This window comes from Diorhabda carinulata, chromosome 6, assembly GCF_026250575.1.
Source record: "Diorhabda carinulata isolate Delta chromosome 6, icDioCari1.1, whole genome shotgun sequence".
NCBI classification, from domain to species: Eukaryota; Metazoa; Arthropoda; class Insecta; order Coleoptera; family Chrysomelidae; genus Diorhabda; species Diorhabda carinulata.
The window spans coordinates 29,813,469-29,836,641 of NC_079465.1; the positions used below are offsets into that span (position 1 = coordinate 29,813,469).

General features: G+C 29.7%; 2 protein-coding genes across 4 annotated transcripts; both read left to right on the forward strand.

The window, feature by feature from the left end:
- Positions 1-21: 21 nt before the first annotated feature.
- On the forward strand, positions 22-8,845 carry LOC130895250 (gastrula zinc finger protein XlCGF57.1-like). 3 transcript variants are annotated; one of them, XM_057802463.1, is made up of 3 exons: positions 22-696; positions 6,092-6,400; positions 6,938-8,845. In XM_057802463.1, exons 1-3 carry the CDS (start codon positions 417-419, stop codon positions 8,341-8,343), a joined length of 1,995 nt encoding a protein of 664 aa, XP_057658446.1. In that variant the 5' UTR covers positions 22-416; the 3' UTR covers positions 8,344-8,845. The 3 variants fall into 3 exon arrangements, with proteins under 3 accessions (XP_057658446.1, XP_057658448.1, XP_057658447.1); XM_057802465.1 differs by lacking the exon at positions 22-696 and adding an exon at positions 3,999-4,008; XM_057802464.1 differs by lacking the exon at positions 22-696 and adding an exon at positions 4,034-4,664.
- Positions 8,846-10,194: 1,349 nt separating this feature from the next.
- LOC130895825 (zinc finger protein 208-like) lies at positions 10,195-22,368 on the forward strand. Its single transcript, XM_057803376.1, has 6 exons — positions 10,195-10,620; positions 13,347-14,648; positions 16,010-16,327; positions 17,724-19,106; positions 20,125-20,454; positions 20,783-22,368. Exons 1-6 carry the CDS (start codon positions 10,317-10,319, stop codon positions 22,366-22,368), a joined length of 5,223 nt encoding a protein of 1,740 aa, XP_057659359.1. The 5' UTR covers positions 10,195-10,316.
- Positions 22,369-23,173: the final 805 nt, after the last annotated feature.

The following is a 23,173-nucleotide window of genomic DNA, read 5'->3' on the forward strand; positions in this document are numbered from 1 at the left end:
TTGCTTTAAATGATAGGTGTTATTAAGTTTCTTTTCATCTTCTTTTTGTTTGACAATTCTAAAACAAAGCAAGTCAAAAGCAATATTTTTTCTTTGATTAAGATTTTTAGTTCATACAAGCACTTGAAATTTTGGAAACCAAATTATTTTAAAGACATTAATTACATTGCCAATATTAGAAGTATTGAGATTATTAACCAGAATCCAAATTAATTTCAAAAATATGCGAGTAGAATTAACGGATTTTTTATTTTTCTATGATCCTTGATATACTTACTGGGAATTTGGCATATATGTATTACATATATGCGAAACAATGTCTTGATTAATAGAAATAGAAGAAGAATTATCTCTACGTTGGTTACGAATGTTTTGTTTAAATAACACTTGTTAATCAGTTTGATAAAATCAAGACAATGGATACGATGGAAAGAATCTTCAAGAATGAAATCGATATTCAGAATGATTGGAATATACATGTCGAACGAGAAATGGATGACGAAGCGCCGAAGATGGTTTTTCAAAATATGAATACTCGTAGTATTAAACAAGAAATAAATGATGAGCTTAATACAGTTGATTTGTTAGGAGAATCTTTTATTGCAACTAAATCAGAAAAAGACAGTTTTCATGAAGTTCATATACCAAATATTCAAAACAAATTCAACTATCCTGGAAAGCGAATTAAATCAAAAGGTAAGTGGCATCATTATTTTGGAATTATTTTTATATGCTAATAGTTATGAGTTCTTGACAAAATCAAAGGTAATGAATAAACTCTAAATTTGTAGGGTTATTCACTAGCCTAATAATTGCAAATTTATATAAGTAGCTTAAATATTTTGTTTAATTTATAGTATTACGATTTAAGAATATTATTTAAACCTAAACTGATATTTATTTAGTTACATAATACATTTAATGAATTATTTTTTTGTTTGCTTAAATCCATTATTTTATTCTTTTTCAATCTGGGAGACAATTACTAGCCTAAGGGGACGTATATGTTTAGGAATGATCATTTTATGGATGGTTTTGAATAAATTGCAACAGTAGTGAAGAGTGTCAGAAGAAATTCCTTTAATTTTCATATCATATTTAAGTCAATCATGTGATAGTGGAAGCAATAGAGAGCATTTTCAAATAGAATGATATGATATGACATATTTAATGTAACATAATCTATCGTTCATTTATTTGTTGTTGAAGAAAAATTACTAAAGTTGATAAACAAAGCTAATTCATTCATTGGTCCATTGGTTGGATAATAACAGTTGTGTTTTGTGTAGATATATGTTTGGGGTCTAGTATACACTGCAACCCAAAAAATCTATTGTGTCCCCCCTTTCTTGCTGCGATACTGGAGAACCCAGTGTGATCTATCAATCCCACTCTTTTCAAAAACTCTAGAATGTGGGATTACTTTTATCGCCAGAGATCTTTGTCTCCTATTTCATAGGCTCCCAGGTGTAGTGCTCAGGAGTTCCTTACTTTTTCACCTTTTGAGACAATATAGATAGAGGTTGCCAAGTCTAGCATCTTCAGGTGTTTGTTGAGGCGACAGTACCCCGATAGGACTCCTGTTAGTATTCGTAGATTGTTCTTACTTAGGTTGATACATTCAGCAGATCTTCTCTGGTTATAGTTTCTCAGAAGAGTCTTTGTCTTGACTGTCTTAGCCCATGTAGGTTGTCCTAATAATTGGTTAGGTTAGGTTAGATCTACCTTCTTTTCCAGTGGTTTTTCCAATGCTTGGTAGCTGATACCACAGAAGGATTCGGGTCCCATGAAGGGCTTGTCTTTTGTACATATTGCACACGATTTTTCGATTTCATGTCTTCACTCCTATTTCGCTCCGAGAACAAGAATGTTGACGAATTAGCTTAAATCATCCAATCATATTATTTTACGAGGGCCGTTTTTTTTTAAATCTCCGATCGCTCCGTGCAAACGCTACGCGGGCATGCGCTGTAGACGACACACTCCGCCATTCGGACGTCAGTCGGCGTTGTACTATGACATTTCCGCCATTATTGATGCTCTCGCCAAGTGTGATTCGTTTTCTACAGGCCGTAGAGCTGCAGAAATTCATCGTGTGTATGGGGAAAACTTCATGAGTGGATGGTGTTGTGCGTGAATGGCGTCGGAAGTTTAAAGATGGCCGTAGGGGGCAAAGGACGCGAATCTGTCGTTTCGGATGACCTGGTTCAACGATTGTACCAATATTTTGGTGATAAAATTGTTGTTTCATATAAATATGTCTTTTATTTGTAGCCTATCGGAGGTTGAAGAAAAAACGGTCCTCATATATATTAGGTACAAAGAAAATTTGAATATTTTGATTTTGTGAAAGGACAGTTCTAATTTCTCTTACAGGATTGCTAAAAAATGGGAAATATTCGAATGTAAATATTATTGCGGGGATTAAGATCTGTGGATTGTGTGGAAATTTATACACAAAACAGATGGAATTGCTTAGGCACTTTTGTACGAATCATTTTGCGAAGCGATATAAAACGAAATTTCATAAGAAAAATGAAAATTTTAAAAAAAGACAATTAATTGAATTGGTTAGTCAAAGAAAATTTGATGAAAATGTCAAGAACGAAATTGATATAGTCGAACACAATTTGAAAACGGAGACGCAATATATTAGATCCGTCGATAATTCAGAGTTGGATATAAAAAACGGTGGAAAATTGAATAGAAAAGGAAGAAAATCATTCGAGTGTCACATTTGCCTGAAAACCTTTTCAAAGAAAACTGATTTAGGCAAACATTCGCGTGTCCACACAGGAGAGAAGCCATTCAAATGCGACATTTGCTTCAAAATGTTTACGCAGAAGGGCAATTTGAAGATACACATACTGAAGCACTCTGGAGAAAAACCGTTCAAATGTGATGTTTGTTTGAAAAGTTTCCTTCTGAAAACCGGTTTGAACGTGCACATGCGCAGCCATACGAAAGAGAAGCCGTTCAAGTGCGACATCTGCTTGAAAACTTATTCGCAGAGATGCGGCGTGCAAAGACATTTGCTCAGCCACACGGGAGAGAATCCTTACAAGTGCGACATTTGTTTCAAGACTTTTCCGCAAAAATTTTGTTTGAATAGACATTCTCGAGTTCACACAAAAGAAAAACCATTTCAGTGCGAGATTTGCTCGAAGCATTTTACGGACAAATCTAGTTTGAAAAAGCATTTGATCAATCACAACGAAGAAAAACCGTTCAAGTGTGAAATTTGTTCGAAAGATTATTCAACTCGATGTTATTTCAATATACACATGCGCAGCCACACGGGGGAGAAACCGTTCAAGTGCGACGTTTGTTTCAAATCTTATACGCAGAATTATAATTTGAAAAGACACGTTCTTAGTCACGCGGGGGAGGAGTCGTATAAATGCGAAGTTTGTTCCAAGACTTTTCTACAAAAATTTTGTTTCAATAAACATTTTCGAATTCACACGAAAGAAAAACCATTTAAATGCGATGTTTGCTCGAAACCTTTCTCATATAAAAGAAATTTGAATAAACACTTACAAAGTCACACAGAAATAACAACCATTTAAACAACTTTTGTCGACAAATTATTTTTCAACCCCTTCCCCCAGTCTTTTTACCTACCTAAAAACCACTGTACTACTTCAAGCGAAATTAATTATTGTGAGCTATATTAGCAGAGATTAAATATTCATTCTAAACGAGACTTTTATTACAACCCGCCTTGACAACCGGAAAAAGACGGGAGTTTTTATTGAACCAACCACGTATCAATCGAAACAATATGAACCTCCCTCGTAACAGCACTCAATTCCCCTGAAGCTTTTAACAATATTGTTTTTTAAAAAAATCATCAATGGATCTGTTGTAAACGCTGGGGTCTGCAGTATCGCAGCGAGAAAAGAGGACAAAATAGATTCCTTGAGTCTCGGTGTATACGAGACACCGAAACTATATAAACATACATAAATCCAATTTGTTTTATTTATTTATTTAAGTGCGATTAAAGTAAGTAATCAAATATGTATTTTCGTATATTATGTTGCTTTTTTAACGTTTTTTTTTTTCACAAATTCTGCACTTGAAAGAAAAAATCATAATCAACCATTCTGCAATACATTACATTCTTCTGTTTTAAAAAATGATCAGAAATAAGAATTTTAATATATTGACATTGACAGTAATGACACATTTTTATTACATTAGCGCTAAGTTTGGTATGTTTTGTTATTTCTATAATTTATACTTTGCCTTTTTCTATACAACATACAGCAACTAATAACTGATTATAATAAGGTACGAGGTTCACAACGTTGGCTTGTTTAATTAAAGATTTCCATTTTGCTTCAAAAATAGAAGAAGAATTTATGTTGGCATTTATTATAATTTGCTTTATATTGAAAAAAACTCAATTTGATAAAATCAAGATTTGGTGCAAAAAATTAAAGATTATTTTGATGGTTATATGGATGTTAAACGAGAATTGAGTGAAAATACTAGTAGTATGCCTCGTATTAAAGAGGAGATAAATGACTTCAACACAATTCAATCTTTAGAGAATCTATATTTGCAACTAAATAAGAAAATAACAGTTTTTATGAGGTTAGGATTACCCAGTATTAAGAACAAATTGAAATATTCCGAAAAGCGAATTAAATCAAAAGGTGAATAGCATCCTAATTTTGGTTTAACATATTTCACATCATTGTTGTCATATTCTAAGAATTTTGAGTTTTTGACATAAAAAATGCAAGTAATCTCTAGAATAATTCATTTTTTAGCTTGATTTTTAATAGTGAATAGTAATTATGAATATTATTTGAACCGTAATTGACTTACTAAAGATATTCTTGATAAATGATACAATTATAATTTTTAAACCGTAAAAGTTACATGATTTCTTTCGGGTATTTAATCTGTTTAAATAATTATTTTTTGTTCAAGTATTTAGTAGCTGTTAGAATAATCTGTAAATTTCATTCTGTTAATATCAGATGTACCTATAATTACTTTTGCAGCTTTTATGAAACTTTTTCAATTTCATTTTCTGGGTTTCTTTCAATTTTTCACACAATGATAATTTGAAGCAAGCTGATTAAAAATTTGACGATATCCCCAAAACCACCACTGCACTTTCTTGTCTTTAATGGCCAGGACTATTTCATCTTACCTTAATTGATTGATGAATGTTTATGAAGTTTCTAAAGCAACTTACCCCATTGATGACCCAGTGACACTTCAAACAATAATTGTACCAAATCTTAGAAAAAAGGGCTAAAACTCAATTTCCATAAAGATTGAGTGGAGCCTTTTACTGCCGTTCCAGCGCATTTTGGTCCGGAAACCAGAATATTTGGAACATGAAGGTATTTCAAGTACTACCTTATAATCACAGATTTTGCTAGTACATATATTCTTGAAAAAATTTCAAATACTAATAATGCTGCCATCCCTTCAAAAGTTTTGTGAAAGAATGGTTCTAATTTTCCTTACTGCTAAATTCTGGAAAATGCTTCAACTCAAAGAATATTTTCGGGATTAAAATCTGTGTATATTGTGGAAATTTATACACAAAACCAATAGAAATACTAAGCACTTTTATACAAATCATTTTATGAATCAAAAGAAATTTCACTATAAAATGAAGTTTAGCCAGAAAAATGAAAATTGTAGAGAAAATCAAATAATACATCTACCCACTTATAGAAATCTCAATGAAGGTATTAAAAATGAACATAATTTGAAAACCAAGTTGCAAGATATGAGATTCATTAAGAATTTAAAGTCTTATATAAATGAAGATCAGAAAAATAACAGAAGAAATGTGCGTGTTCATGAAGAAAAAAAGTTACTTTAATTTACTTTAAAACTTTCTCACTTAAATTTAACTTGAACCGACTAACTCCACGTCCGCTATTCTAACATATTTTTCTATGGTTATTTGATTGTGAGCTGCTTAACTGCATACTTAGATTTAATTATAGAAATAGAAGAAGAATGTTTACTCACGGCATTGCATGTTTGTAACACCATTATCCAACAATTTTTGTTGAAATAAAGTTCATTTTATTCTTAATTTTATACAATCCAGACCGAATGGATATGGAGCAAACAGTAATTAAGGACGAAATCGAGATTCATAATGATTTTATTTGTTATACGAATATTAAACAAGAATTGAGTGATGAAATTTATAGTGTCGCATTTCAAAATGTAAATACAATTAGTACGCATCCTATTAAACAAGAAATAAGTAATGATTTTAACACAACTCAAGTATTTGAAAAATCTACTGTCGTCGTAAAAACAGAGGAATGTTCTAATAGGGTTGATAAACTCAATATATCGAATAAATTTAAATCGCGGAGTATAAAAACTGAAGAGGAAACTAAATCACAAGGTGAGTTATACTCAATGGTATATTCTTTTTATGTAACAATTTTATGTTAATATTTTTATATATTTTGATTTTCCTCAATACTTTAGATATTTTGAATAATGTTTATTTGGAAATAATCAGAAGGACCATAAGAAAAGTTTTTCAGTTATTTCTTCAACTTTAAACAGCTCTTTTTTGTTTATGGATTCCAAAATGTAGATACCAATATTTGATTAGTATCAAATTTTATTTATATATAAGTATATATCATAATAAATTATTTCTACTATTCACCTCTGAAATAATTTCAAAATTTGATATTTCAAAAATGTATTCTGCCATTCTTCAATGGAGAAAATAACTGCTTTCCTGGCTAATACTTTGACGAATATTGAATTACATCATCTTTGAAGCCTGTCTGGTATACAATTACATATGAATTTCAGCTTTTCCAAATTTGGTTGTGGTTAATTATTTAAATAAAGATAAAATATTCAGAGAAGCTTTAGGTACACAAATTTCGAATTTATCAAAATTAGTTTCAGTTTTTTTTTATAGGAATGCTAAAAAATGGAAAATATTTGAATCTGAATAGAATGGGTGGGATTATAATCTGTGAATTGTGTGGAAATTTATACACAAAACTAAGAGAATTCCTTTGGCACTTTTTTACAAGTCATTATATGAAAAAAAATAGACGTAGAAAAGAAGGAACAACAGACATTTCTGTTAATAGAAATCTCAACGATAATGTGAAAACTGAAATTGAAATAGTTGAGGATGGTTGGAGGAACGAAAAATATAACAGCAAATCTGATAATACCAAATCAAGTATATGTGGTGGTCAAAAGATAAATGATTTAAACACAAGCAAAAACTTGTTCCAATGTAACATGAAAACTTTTTCACAGACAAGTGATTTCAAGAGACATTTGTGTAGTCATACAGGAGAAAAGCCATTTAAATGCGACATTTGTTCAAAATCGTTCTTACGGAAATTTCATTTGATTCAACATTTGTGTGTACATACAGGAGAAAAAAAATTTGAATGTGATATTTGTTTGAAAAAATTTTCTCAGATAAATGGTTTGAAGACACATTTGCGTAGTCATACTGGAGAAAAGCCGTTTAAATGTGATATGTGTGCAAAAACTTTCTCACTGAAAAGTAGTTTGAATTTACATTTGCGCAATCACACTGGAGAAAAGCCATTCAAATGTGATATTTGTTTAAAAACATTTTTACAGAAAAGTAGATTGAAGGAACATTTATATAGTCACGCAGGAAAAAAGCCGTTTAAATGTGAAATGTGTTTGAGAAGTTTTTCACGAACATCTTATTTGAGAAAGCATTTGATTACTCACAAAGAAGAGAAGACATTCAAATGTGATATTTGTTCGAAAAGTTTTTCACATAAATTTAATTTTAATACACATTTGCGAAGTCACACTGAAGAAAAGCCATTCAAGTGTGAAATCTGCATGAAAACTTTTTTACATAAACATCATTTAAATAGACATTTGCATAGTCATACAGGAGAAAAGCCGTTTAAATGTGATATTTGTTTAAAAACATTCAAACAGAAAAGAAGTTTAAGTGTACATTTACTTAATCACACAGAAGAAAAGACATTCAAATGTGAAATTTGTTTGAAAAGTTTTTCACAGAAATCTTCTTTGAAACCACATTTGCTAAGTCATACAAAAGAAAAGCTGTTCAAATGTCAAATCTGTTCAAAAACATTCTTATATAAATATCAATTAAATAGACATTTACTTACTCACACGGGAGAAAAACCGTTTAAATGTGATATTTGCTTAAAAACTTTCACACAAAAAAATAGTTTAAATGCACATTTACGTAATCACACAAAAAAAAGGCCTTTTAAATGTGACATTTGTTCAAAAAGTTTTTCCCTGAAATATAATTTGAAAACACATTTGCTTAGCCACACTGGAGACTAACAATTCAAAAGTGTCATTTGTTTAAAAACTTTTTTTATATAAAAATATTTCAAATGTACTGCGGCTGTATGATAGTGTGGGGGGGGGGGGGTTGTTTTTCATATGCTAGAGTAGGTGAACCCTGGACAGAAATGGTTACCATTACTTATTAAAAACTACAATTTAAATAATAAAGAAGATAGTGGTAAGTTAGAAATAATTAAATGACCCCCACAATCTCCGGATCTAATCCCAATAGAATTATTGTGGGATGAACTGGATCAGAAAGTTGAAAGTAGAAAATTGAATCCCACTTCTTTGGATGATCTTTGGAAGGCTCTTCAAACGACTTGGAATAATATACCACAAAGTTTATTAAAAAACTTATAAAAAGAATGTCATGTGTAGTTAAAAAATTAGTTGCATAGAGTGCAGCAATATAAAATGAAAGAGACAAAATGTGTCCATCAATCAAAGAGTGTTATATTTCAATATTTTTAAAATAAAACTTGTTTCAACTTGATTTGTTTTACTTTTAATAATTTTTCACCTTGTCCGAAATCTTTGTCAACAGTGTACAGATTTTTAGTAGTTCTCTTAACAAGTTTAGTTCTATTGGTTTTCAAGTATGGAGGGTAAGAAGAAGGAGAATAATTTGTGTATGAAGAGACCATTAAAATGCTTAAATAAATACATCAACATCATGATAAATTTTAATGGAATTGCTTAATATTATTAATGAAAAAATACGTAATAAAATCACTCTAATTAAAAGTTTTGTGAAAATCTATCTTAAGGGTTATATTTTTTTAAATCTGCATACTCTAATTCATTTACAACTTCTACATTCATACCATATCAGGTTTTTCATTTTTCTTTCATCTTCTTCAACATCCACAATAATATCAACTAAATAACAAAGTCACACTGAACCTTCCCCCGCGAATTTAATTCCAGCGGGAATCTTTTAATCCTCAACTAATAAAGCTGTAATGAATTGGCCCTATGTATTTAATCTGTCCTTACATTTAACAAGTTCAATGCTTCCAAATACATCCAATAATATCGGATACATTTTTCTACAATTTTACATTATTAATATTTATTTCATGATCGGCATTAATCGATTTCAAAGTTAAAAACAAAACTGACACAAGTGTTCAAAATTTTGTATACTGCTTGAAACTTTACTTGCAGATAGACTAAACAATATTCATCTTCAGCTGTATTAGTTTCACTGGAATTGATCTAAAAAGTATCTATGGGGTCTTATTAACACCATAAATCAAAAAAACAACTCTCACTACCCAAAAAATAGTACACGGTAAATACGAGAAAGTCAATTACCACACGGCCGCTATTCTGATGTAAGTCAGCTGTTTTCTAAATTTTTCTATGGTTTCAGATTGTGACTTGAGGTTTGTTCTTGGTAGTTACACTGGATCTGTAAACGAACTGAAACAGTGCAGACCATTTCATGAGTGTATAGAATACATCGGATACAAAGAACGATATTGTGCAGAGAACAAAGGAGCTTTTGTTGAATTTAATTGATTCAGGCTTTGTAGTATTAACAATAATGGAGAACGATTTAGTACTTTTTAATATTTTACATTTGTCCGATGACGGAGATGTAGTGCCACCGTTTCCAGATTACACTTAATGCACTAACTCTAGACCCAGTGAAAGCAGCACAGTGAACTGGTTCTCTTGCACTACTACTAAGAACAGCGACACTAGCACTGGTTCTGCTACAAAGAACGCTCCATGAACTAGTTTTGCCAGCGCAGCGAGTTTATAATCTTTGGTAGCTACCAAGAGCAAATCTTTGCTTAACTAGACACTTAGATCATATTATAGAAATAGAAGAAGAATGTTTGCCTAACGTCATTGTCTCGCATGTAGCCTGTGTGTAAGACCACGGTCCATGTTAACTATATCTTACAATTTTTGTTCAAATAACTTTAATTCTAATTTGATATAATACGGACAGAATGGATAAGAATCAAAAAGTTATTAAGGATGAAATCGATATTCGCGATGATTCTATTTGGAATACGAATGTTAAACAAGAATTAAGTGATGAAAAACATTTTGTCGCTTTTCAAAATGTAGATATAATTAATATGCATCCTATTAAACAAGAAATAAGTGACGATCTAAACACAGTTCAAGTATTTGAAGACTTTATCGTGGCCGCAAAAAAAGAGAAAAACTTTAATATAGTTGATAAACCCAATAATCAAAAGAAATTTAAATCTTTGAGAATAAAAACTGAAAAGGGAACTAAATCACGAGGTATGTTACACTCATTGTTATAATATTAAGATGTAACAATTTTTTGTCAATATTTTTATATAATCAATATTTATTTTAACTGAAATGAAAAATTTGTTCAGCTTTAAATAGTTTGTTTATGCTTATCTGTTATTTTTTTCCATATATTATTAAAAATCAGTATTTGTAATGAATGTTTGTACATTTCTACAGAAATAAGAATTACCGGATTTGGAAAACTAGTTCTTTAGGGTTATAATCGGCAAAATTTGATAAAAATAGCGGTTTTTTCGTATATTGTCAAAGTTTCGGTCAGCTCTCGAGGTCACAAACTTAGATTATTCATTGGGCCAACATTATAAACAAACCTGCAAGAAATCAGAACATCAAAAACTAGTTCTTTAAAGTTATAATCACCACAATTTTGAAAAATTGCGATTTCTTTGCTGCTTTTTCGATGTTTGACAAAGTTGTGGTCAGCTCTCCAGGTCAAAAGCTTAAATTATTCATTAAAACTACCGAATTTGACACATAATTCCCCAAATTTCAAGCAACAAAGTTTCAGTAATATACATTTTAATGAACATAGTAAACATTTTAGGAAAACGTATTTCAACTGCTGCTTTTCAATTAATAATTTTCTATTTTGATTGTATTTAAAAAGAAACAAAAATTCAGAGAAGTTTTAGGTACATAAATTTTGAATTCATAAAAATGTTCACAAATTTTAAATTGATAAAAACTAGTTTTAATTTTCTTTACAGTGTTGCTAAAAAATGGAAAACATCTTAATCTGAATACTATTAATGGGATTATAATCTGTGAGTTATGTGGAAATTTATACACAAAACGAATCGAAATCTTTTGGCACTTTTCCACAAGTCATTGTATGAAACAGGAATTTTACCAGAAAAATGAATGTTGTAGAAAAAATCGAACAATAGAATCTGCTGTTAACAGTAATGCGAAAAATGACATTGAAACTGTTAAGGATGGTTGGAAAAACGAAAAATCTGATAATTCCAAGTCAAGTATATGTGATGGTCAGAAGAAAAATGATTTAAATGCAAGCAAAAACTCATTCAATTGTGACATTTGCTTGAAAAGTTTTCCACGAAAATATAGTTTAAACAAACATTCACGTATTCATACAGGGGAAAAGCCTTTTAAATGTGACATTTGTTTGAAATCATTCCTACGGAAATTTCATTTGATTGAACATTTGTGTACACACACAGGAACCAAAAAATTTAAGTGTGATATTTGTTTAAAAAATTTTGCTCAGAAAGTTGGTTTGAAGACACATTTGCGTAGTCACACTGGAGAAAAGCCATTCGAATGTGATATTTGTGCAAAAACTTTTACACAGAAAGGTAGTTTGATGGAACATTTACGTAATCACACAGGAGAAAAGCCGTTTAAATGTGAAATGTGTTTGATAAGTTTTTCACGAAAATCTTGTTTGAAAAAACATTTGATAACTCACAAAGAAGAAAAGACATTCAAATGCGACATTTGTTTAAAAAGTTTTTTCCATAAATTTAATTTTAATATACATTTAAAAAGCCATTCAATAGAAAAACTATTCAAATGTGAAATCTGCTCAAAAACATTTTTACATAAACATCATTTAAACAGACATTTACGTAGTCACACTGGAGAAAAGCCGTTTGAATGTGATATTTGTTTGAGAAAGTTCACACAGAAATCTTCTCTGAAAATACATTCAATTTCTCACGAAACAGAAAAACCGTTCAAATGTGAAATTTGTTTGAAAAGTTTTTCACATAAATTTACTTTTAATACGCATTTGCAAAGTCATACAAAAGAAAAGCTATTCGAATGTGAAATCTGCTTGAAAATTTTTTTGCATAAACATCATTTAAATAGACATTTGCGCATTCACACAAAAGAAAAGCCATTTAAATGTGACATCTGTTCAAAAACTTTTTCACAAAATTCTAGTATGAAAAGACATTTGCTTGGACACACTGCAGATAATTCACACAAATGTCACATTTGTTCAAAGACTTTTTCCCAGAAAATCAATTTGAATACACATTTGCTAAGTCACACAGGAGAAAAACCATTCAAATGTGAAATTTGTTCGAAAAGTTTTTCCAGGAAATCTTCTTTGAAAACACATTCAATTACTCACAAAGAAGAAAAGCCATACCAATGTGACATTTGTTTTAAAAGTTTCTCGCAAAAAATTCATCTGAATACACATTTTATAAGTCATACAAAAGAAAAGCTATTCAAATGCGAAATCTGCTTGAAAAGTTTTTTACACAAACATCATTTAAATAGACATTTGCTTAGTCACACAGGAGAAAATCCATTCAAATATGAGTGTTGAGAGTTTATACTTGCACTATTAAATAACCTAAATCAAAATTAAATTTGCGAATAATGAATACAAACACGTGACTTATTCAACTCTGCTCTTCTTTTTTACACCTTGCCGGCCTAGCGACCAGCACGCAACCAGACGACGTTGCCGCCTTTACAAGTAAATATAATTTCTTAACGTAATAAATAAAAATGTATTCAGCGCAAACAATGAGATTTGTTAAAAAAACTTCATCAAGCCATCAAGCTGTATAAGAAAATATAAATAATTTAAGTGTTGTAATAGTTTTTGTACCAGTCCTTTATTTGGTGCACGTTAAACTTGGAAAAAAATAGAGTTTTCAGTACACACAAATTTCGAATGTATAAAAACTACTTTAATATTTTTTTTACAGTGTTGCTAAAAAATGGAAAACGTCTTAATCTGAATATTATTAATGGGATTATAATCTGTGAGTTGTGTGGATTATTATATACGAAACAAATCGAATTCCTTTGGCACTTTTCCACATGTTATTGTATGAAGAATGAATCTTGTAGAAAAAAAGGAATGACAGACAGTGCTGTTAACAGTAATGCGAAAAATGAAATTGAAACTGTTGAGGATGGTTGGAAAATCGAAAAATATAACAGAAAATGTGATAATTTCAAGTCAAGTATATGTGGTGGTCAAAAGATAAATGATTTAAACTTATTCGAATGTGACATTTGTTCGAAAACTTTTTCACGAAAATACAGTTTAAATAAACATTCACGTATTCATACTGGGGAGAAGCCATTTAAATGCGACATTTGTTCGAAATCTTTCTTATGGAAATTCAATCTGATTCAACATTTGTGTGTACATACGGGAGAAAAAAAATTTAAGTGTGATATTTGTATGAAAAATTTTTCTCAGAAAGGTGGTTTGAAGACACATTTGCTGCTTCACGCAGGAGAAAAGCCATTCGAATGTGATATTTGTGCAAAATCTTTCACACAGAAAGGTAGTTTGATGGAACATTTGCGTACGCACACAGGAGAAAAACCATTCAAATGTGACATTTGTTTGAGAAGCTTTCTACGGAAATCTTGTTTGAAAAAACATTTGATAACTCACAAAGAAGAAAAGACATTCAAATGTGACATTTGTTTGAAAAGTTTTTTCCATAAATTTAATTTTAACATACATTTGAAAGGTCATGAAAAAGAAAAATCATTTAAATGTGAAATCTGTTTAAGAAAATTTTCTCATAAACATCAATTAAATAGACATTTGCGCGTTCACACAAGGGAAAAGCCATTTAAGTGTGACATCTGTTCGAAAACTTTTTCACAGAATTATAGTTTGAAAATACATTTGCTTGGACACACTGCAGATAATTCACACAAATGTCACATTTGTTCAAAGACTTTTTCCCAGAAAATCAATTTGAATACACATTTGCTTAGTCACGCAGGAGTAAAACCATTCAAATGTGATATTTGTTCGAAAAGTTTTTTACATAAACATCATTTAAATAGACATATGCGTAGTCACACAGGAGAAAAGCCGTTTAAATGTGACATTTGTTCAAAAACTTTTACACAAAAAAATAATTTGAATAGACATTCAATTAATCACACAGAAAAAAGGCCTTTCAAATGTGACATTTGTTTAAAAAGTTTTTCCCAGAAATATAAGTTGAAAAAACATTTACTTAGTCACGCTGGAGACTAACAATTGTGACATTTATTTAAAAACTTTTTATATAAAAATAGTTCAAAATTACATTTGAGAAAAACCATTTCACCAGGAATCTCTTCAAATAAATTATTTGTTAACACTTTCGATAAAATTATTGTTAATTGTAATTGTGCAAGTTGAGTTTTTATCTATAAATATGAGGAAGTATTGTAAGATGTTGGAAGTCTAGTAGTGAATCTGTTATAGAAGCTCGCAATTTGTAATTTTTCAGTATTAAATAAATTTGCTTTTTTAAAAATAAAGTTTTAGGAGACAAAAACGTGATTTACATAAAGTCCAGTCATTATATGGGTTGACTTCAGAAAATCGAGGCGAATGCTTACCAACAACAACTTGTTAATGCACAATCCAAGGCATGGAAACTCTCTGGGGCGGATGCCTACCCACAACAACTTGTTAATCTCATTCTAGCACGATCACCAAAGATGAAATTTTGGAGACTATTATGAAAAAAATTTGTAAATTTATTAGTTGTAATCTTATTAAGAGAAAAATATTAAGTTATACCCAAGAAACATGAAGACAAAAATTTCTTTGATAATCCTTTAATTATATTAATATTCTAAACATAACCCGCGTGTATTTATTAATAAGTTCAAAATTAAACTTGGAGAAAATATATATCTTTTTAAACAAAATATATTATACAAAAATAACTAATTAAAATGTTACACCTTAAGTATAGATATAATTTTGATAAATTTCATCACTTGAACTTCATAATACATCCCATGCAGTTAATTAAGTATTGTTTATAGATGACAGCCATCTATTTAAATCATTTTAACTTTTTATGAAGATTATCAATGTGATACACAACATTCATTGAAAGCAATTTTGAAAAATTAACTACAGTAAGAACGAAAGGACACAAAAACACGAGCATAACACAACAGTAATGAGTCATGATAAATTGCACAGTGTTTACCAACATTAAATTATCAAATTTTGTCACAAGTTCGCCAACTTAATATATAATTATGCTAGCCGATCTATCTAGAGCTCTGAATTTGAATTACAAAAATGATTAAACCTTGAACTATCTGTGTGAAACGTCTATAAAACAACCTCAAACACAGCTAAATCATATACCAGAAAATCGTTGCCTACCCCACGGCCGCTATTCTGACGTAAATCAGCTGATACCTAACTTGCTCTATAGTTTTCAGAATGTGACTTGTTTAACTAGACACTTAGACCATTTTATAGAAATAGAAGAATGTTTGCCTATGTCGCGGTCTTACATGTATGTTCAGTGGCAAAGATTATATACTCGATTCAGGGGTCCATGGCACAATAAATTATTCAAATAAGTTTAATTCTTAATTTGATTTAATCCCGACAGAATTGATATGGAGCAAAAAGTAATCAAGGATGAAATCGAGGTTCACGATGATTTTATTTGGAATATGAACGTTAAACAAGAATTAAGTGATGAAAAGCCTTGCGTCGCTTTTCAAAATGTATATAAAATTAGTATACATCCTATTAAACAAGAAATAAATGACGATCTAAACACAGTTCAAGTATTTGAAGAATTTATGGTCGCAGCAAAAATAGAGGAATGCTCTAATAGGGTTGAGAAGCCCAATATTGAAAGCAAATATAAATCGGAGAGAATAAAAACTGTAAAAGAAACTGAATCACAAGGTGAGTTATACTCACTCATTGTTATACTATTTAGATGTAACAATTTTATGTCAATATTTTTTTATATATTGATTTTCTTCAATACTTTGGAGATTTTAAATACTGTTTATTAAGAAAGGTTAATGATATAATTTTTTTAATCAATGGAAAAATGGAATTAAGTCTTTCAGTTATTTTTTGTTTATTGATTCCAATAGGTAGATACCAATACTGAAATAGTGTCAAATTTTTTAGTTCTCATGGTCCCTGTAGCATTCTAAATAAATAAATACATAAGATTTTATATTCTAATTAATTTTTTTTTGTATTAGTGAGAATTCACTGAAAAGACTTCCTGTTCTTATTCTGTCAGTTAAGAATAACTTTAAATAGCAATACTTAAATTTTCATTAACAGAAAATGTGGTATTGCTAATACATATACTTGATTTATACATTATTATTTTGTATTAGTTGTCGCCTATTTTAGCCCTTAATCTTTCCTCATCTTGAATTAGATAATTTTTTTTTAATTACAAGACAGTAAACAAAATGGTGTAATTCTAAATTTGTCACGTTATTAACCAAGAATTAGTTCTCTTTTGAGGAATGCTCATGAATCTTATATTTTTCCTTATCTCTTTAAATATTTTCTAAAGAAATTATTAGTGGTATCAGTAGTTGTCATGAATGTTTGTAAATTGTACATAAAACAAAGTCTGCGCCAGCTAGATAATGAGCGTTTTGTTAGTGGGATTTTAGCAAAATTAAACACCAAAGTGTACTAACTATAATAAATTCAGAGCTTTCGAATACTTATATATTCACTATAAGGGAACAAATTAGTTAAGAATTTCTAAGTTTGGCTTGATGTATACATATAATTTCATATTATCATCAAATTTAAAATAAAGTTTCTACAATTTTGGTTTAAACTTTCTACTAAAAAATTTTGTTACTATTATGGCGATGTACTGATGTTAATATCAGCAGTACAGAAGTCTGATGCTACAATTACATCTAGCATTAGCAGTTGGAATTATCAGCTTTTTTAATTGTAAATGTTTTTAATTGAAAAAAAATCTCACAGAACCAAACTTAATTTAGGTATCAATTCATGAATTTGTCTGTCAATCGCATTAGAATGAATTTAGTGAATTTTTGAGAATTCTTGGATTGAATTTTTTATTTTATATTACTATCAAATACCCTATTCTATCTAAATATGTACTGTAGTTTTTCTGTATCTTATTTTTTCAAAATAAATCCAGCTTTTTAAATAGTACTACCAATTGGTTTCGAATAAAGTGGTTCTACTGTACTTTTCACAAATTTAATTCAAGAGTTTTCATTTACTATATGTGTTTAGGTACAAAAATTTCGAATTTATAAAAAACTAGTTTTAATTCTTCTTATAGGGTTGTTAAAAAATGGAAAACATCTTAATAGGATTGGTGGTATTATAATCTGTGAGTTATGTGGAAATTTATACACGAAACGAATAGAATTCATTCGACACTTTTCTACAAGTTATTATATGAAGAAGAAATTTTACCAGAAGAATAAATGTTTTAGAAAAAAGCGAACAACGAGCAGTGCTGTTAACAGTAGTGTAAAAAATGAAATTCAAACATTTGAAGATGGTTGGAAAAACGAAAATTCCAAGTCAAATATATATGTTGGTCTTGAAAGAAATGATTTAAACTTATTCAAATGTGACATTTGCTCAAAAACTTTTGCACGAAAATATAGTTTAAATAAACATTCACGTATTCATACAGGGGTAAAGCCTTTTAAATGTGACATTTGTTCGAAATCGTTCCTACGGAAATTTCATTTGATTCAACATTTGTGTGTACATACGGGAGAAAAAAAATTTAAATGTGAAATTTGTTTAAAAAATTTTTCTCAGATAAGTGGTCTGAAGACACATTTGCGCAGTCACACTGGAGAAAAGCCATTCGAATGTGATATTTGTTTTAAAAAATTTTCGCAAAATGTTAGTTTGAAGGAACATTTATACAGTCACACAGGAGAAAAGCCGTTTAAATGTGAAACCTGCTCGAAAAGTTTTTTAAATAAACATAATTTATATAGACATTTCAGTAATCACTCTGAAGAAAAGCCTTTTAGATGTGATATATGTTTAAAAACTTTCACAAAGAAAAATAGTTTGAATGTACATTTACTAAATCACACTGAAGAAAAACCATTCAAATGTGAAATTTGTTTTAAAAGTTTTCCACGAAAATCTTCTTTGAAAACACATTCGATTACTCATAAAAAAGAAAAGCCATTCAAATGTGAAATTTGTTTGAAAACATTTTCACAGAAATCTTCTTTAAAAACACATTCGATTACTCACAAAAACGAAAAGCCTTTCAAATGTGAAATTTGTTTGAAAAGTTTCTCACAAAAAATTCATTTGAATACACATTTGCTAAGTTATACAAAAGAAAAGCTGTTTAAATGTGAAATCTGCTCGAAAACTTTTTTACACAAACATCATTTAAATAGACATCTGCGTAGTCACACAGGAGAAAAGCCATTTAAATGTGATATTTGTTTAAAAACATTCACACAGAAAAAAAGTTTAAATGTACATTTAATTAATCACACTGAAGAAAAGCCCTTCAAATGTGAACTTTGCTTCAAAAGTTTTTCTCAAAAATATAGGTTGAAAACACATTCGCTTAGTCACACAGGAGACAAACCATTCAAATGTGACATCTGTTTAAAAACTTTCTTATATAAAAATAGTTTAATTGGACATTTGCTTCATCACAAACGATCCAATCTGAAATTTTCTTGAAAACCCTCTCACAGAAATATGTACATTTGAATGACCACACAAGTTACATTGTAATAATTTTATTATACAGGGTGTCTCATAACGACCCAACTACTTTAGTTAAAAAAATTACATTATACTTATTTTTTTATGTATTTATTGGTATGAATTAAAATTAAATGACGGCCATCACATATATGGATCTTTCTTATAACATTTATTAATTTTTGTAATCTGGAAACGGTGGCACTATATCTCCGTCATCGGACAATTGTAAAATATCAAAAAGTACTAAATTCTTTTCCATTATTGTTAATACTACAAGGGGTGAATCATGAATCACATCAAATACAACAATCAACAAATGCATTTTGGTCTCCTATACTACATCGTTCTTTGTATTTGATATAATTAATTCTATATACTCATGAACTGGCCTGCAGCTACAAAGAGCAAACCTCAAGTCACAATCTGAAACCAAATTATTATTATTATTTGATATTGCCTTTCCGCTTGGTTTTCTCGTCTTTTTATAGGTATGTTACTCATTTCCGATCTTCCTGTTCCGCTGTTGCACCAGGGTTATTTATAGTTTTCTGCGATTTGATTTTTTGCCATTTCATCTCTCCTCCCGTCTGTTTTCTCGGCGTGAGACGGGATTTCCACTGAAACCAAAGAAAACTTGTCTTTTTATACTTGTTCCAAATCGCACCATCATCTTCTTTTTTATCTACATTACCAAAATTGAGTAACTAAAAAGGCAACTACAGTTTTTAATAAAAGTTATCTTATCAAAATTTGAATTGAAAAAATTAATTAGATTGTCAGATAATATAATGCTGTGGTATGATTTCTATTTCAAATATTCTATGAACATTTATACATCAATGATTTTCAAATGGTGACTTGCTTAACTAGATACCTTAGACCATAGGTGAATATCTTAGACTATATTGTGAAAATAGAAGAAGAATGTTTGTCCACGTTGAACAATATTACAATTTTTGTTCAAACAACTTTTATTTAATTATTAATTTGCTATAATCCAGGCATAATGGATATGGAGCTAACGGTGATTAAGGACGAAATCGAGATTCACCATGATGTTATTAACAATATGAATATTAAACAAGAATTCAGTGATGAAATTCCTAGTGTCTTTTTGAAAAATGTAAATACAATTAGTATGCATCCTATTAAACAAGAAATAAGTGACGATCTAAACACAGATCAAGTATTTGAAGAATCTATGGTCGCCGCAAAAATAGAGCAATGTACTAATATGGTTGATAAACACAAAATTCCAAACAAATTGCAATATTTTAGAATAAAAACTGGAAAGCGAATTAAATCACTGGGTGAGTTACATTTATTGATGTGCTGTTTTTCTTCAGTTTATGATAATTTTAAAAAGCATTTTTGGACTATTATATGGACATAAAAGTTGAAATTTTCTTAGCAATGCACAAGTAGAATCATTGAACATGTTAATATCATATCATACAGGGTTGACTTTCATCATGTTATTCAGAGAAGACATAATTCTATAGTAGTTGTGATCTCTTTCACATTTCAACAGCTGCTTTTTTATTAAGGACCTTGTATTTCTGGTGTGTAGCTATTTAAAAAGAGTAAAATGTTCACAAATTTTAAATTGATAAAAACTAGTTTTAATTTTCTTTACAGTGTTGCTAAAAAATGGAAAACATCTTAATCTGAATATGATTGGTAGGATTGTAATCTGTGAATTGTGTGGAAATTTATACAAGAAACGAAGAGAATTCCTTTTCCATTTTTCTACAAGTCATTATACAAAACAGGAATTTTACAAGAGTAATAAAAGGAGAACAAACCTTGATGAGAATGTGAAAAATGAAATTGAAATAGTTGAAGATGAGTGGCAAAAAAAGAAAAATATCGAAGGGTCTGATAATATCAAGTCAAGTATATATGCTGCTCATAAATTAAAGCGAAATTATTCAATTGCAAGAAAAAACTTCAAATGTGACATTTGCTTGAAAACTTTTACAAGAAAAGATAGTTTAAAAACGCATTCACGTATTCATACAGGGGAAAAGCCTTTTAAATGTGACATTTGTTCAAAAACTTTTTTACGAAAAATAAGTTTAAAGTTTCATTTTCGTAGACACACAGGAGAAAAGCCGTTTAAATGTATTTATTGTGCAAAAAGTTTCTCATATAGCAGTAGTTTTGAATTACATTTTCGTGGTCATATTGGAGAAAAGCCATTCAAATGTAAAATTTGCTCAAAAACTTTTTTACTAAAAACTCAATTGAAGTCACATATTAAAATTCACACTGGAGAACCATTTAAATGTGACATTTGTTCAAAATCATTTTTATGGAAAAGTAACTTAAATGCACATTTGCAAAGGCACTTAGGAGAGAAAGGAGAAAATTCAAAATTCAAATGTGATATTTGTTTGAAAGCTTTTTCACAGAAAAGTAATTTGAAAGCACATGTGCAAGGGCATTCAAGAGGAGAAGTATTCAAATGTAAAATTTGTCTAAAAACCTTTTCACTGAAAAAAAGTTTACAAATGCATTTTCTCAGTCACACAGAAAAGTCATTCAAGTGTGACATTTGTTGTAAACAATTTTCTTATAAAAATCCTTTGATTATGCATATGCGTAGTCACACAGGAGAAAAGCCTTACAAATGTGACATTTGTTCAAAAACTTTCACACAGAAATCTAATTTAAAAACACATTTGCAACGGCATTCAGGAGAAAAATCATTCAAATGTGACATTTGTTATAAAACCTTTTTGGTGAAAAATAGTTTGAAAGTACATCTGATTACTCACACAGAGAAGTCATTCAAATGTGACATTTGTTTTAAACCATTTCCTTATAAAAATCATTTGATTAGACACATGCGTAGTCACACAGGAGAAAAGCCATTTAAATGTGACATCTGTGCAAAAACTTTCACACAGAAATCTATTTTAAATACACATTTGCAACGGCATTCGGGAGAAAAACCATTCAAATGCGACATTTGTTTGAAAGCCTTTTTGGTGAAAAATAATTTGATTATACATATGCGTGGTCACACAGGAGAAAAGCCGTACAAATGTGACATCTGTGCAAAAACCTTTGCACAAAAATCTCAATTAAATGTACATTTGGGTAGTCGCAAAGAAAGAAACTCATTAAAATGTGACAATTGTTCCGCAACTTTCACAAACAAATGTAGCTTCAATAGACACTTTGGCATTCACCCTGAAATGAAGAGAATTCAGAAATAATGGAAAAATGTCATAGTTGTGGGCAATTGAATATCACCAACGGTTCCAGAAATTCCAATTTAACTGAATTTCTTGGTTTTTTATTTTTATCTTTTACAAAAAACATTGTTTTCTCTCGAAATTTGGTGAGAACTTACCTTTTTATGTCTCAAATATACTGTAATTTTTATGATTTGAAATATTCATATTTCAACTTTATTTTGACCTATTAATAAATATCGAAAAAGCACTTTATGTATGTAAGTAGATTTGGGATATCATATACACTCAAAGGATCTCTATTGTGTACTGGGTAACCATCACCATGGTAAATTTTTTCGGAAAGGACAAAAATTTTTTCATCATCATTTTTAAAGGCTCTACCCTTGTCATAACTATAGAAATAAAAAAAGATTTATTTTTTATAAAATGAATAATACATGGAAATATTAAATAAATTATAAATTTCAAACAATAATAAATAATTTTATTCGGCAACAATTTTTCTTAATTTTTCATAAATTATCAAGTAACAAATCATTTTCCTCGGATTGGGATTTTTTAAAATCATGCATAAAGACATTAAATAATTTCCCAGTACCTCTATTACACCAAAAAAATGAATATTTGAAGTTATAAACACCCCTAAAAACATCCCACAATTTTTCCTCTAAATTTGAAGGCAAACCCCTAAGTTGGGAACCCTGATATATAAAGAGCCTAATTCTACAGTAGGTAGAGCTCAGAGTCGTCGGTATTTTTTTTTCAAATTTGGGTAAGTGGATTCTAACAACCTAACCTAACACAATCTTTTAACGTGACATGT

Excerpts from the sequence above, each read along its gene's own strand:
- LOC130895250 (XM_057802463.1), top strand. The coding sequence starts at position 417 with ATGGATACGATGGAAAGAATCTTCAAGAATGAAATCGATATTCAGAAT. Across the intron at positions 697-6,091 it reads AAAGCGAATTAAATCAAAAG|ACCGAATGGATATGGAGCAA; the intron begins GTAAGTGGCATC and ends TATACAATCCAG. Across the intron at positions 6,401-6,937 it reads AGAGGAAACTAAATCACAAG|GAATGCTAAAAAATGGAAAA; the intron begins GTGAGTTATACT and ends TTTTTTTTATAG.
- LOC130895825 (XM_057803376.1), top strand. The coding sequence starts at position 10,317 with ATGGATAAGAATCAAAAAGTTATTAAGGATGAAATCGATATTCGCGAT. Across the intron at positions 14,649-16,009 it reads ACTTAGTCACGCTGGAGACT|TTAATCCCGACAGAATTGAT; the intron begins AACAATTGTGAC and ends TCTTAATTTGAT. Across the intron at positions 19,107-20,124 it reads TCACAAACGATCCAATCTGA|TATTAATTTGCTATAATCCA; the intron begins AATTTTCTTGAA and ends CTTTTATTTAAT.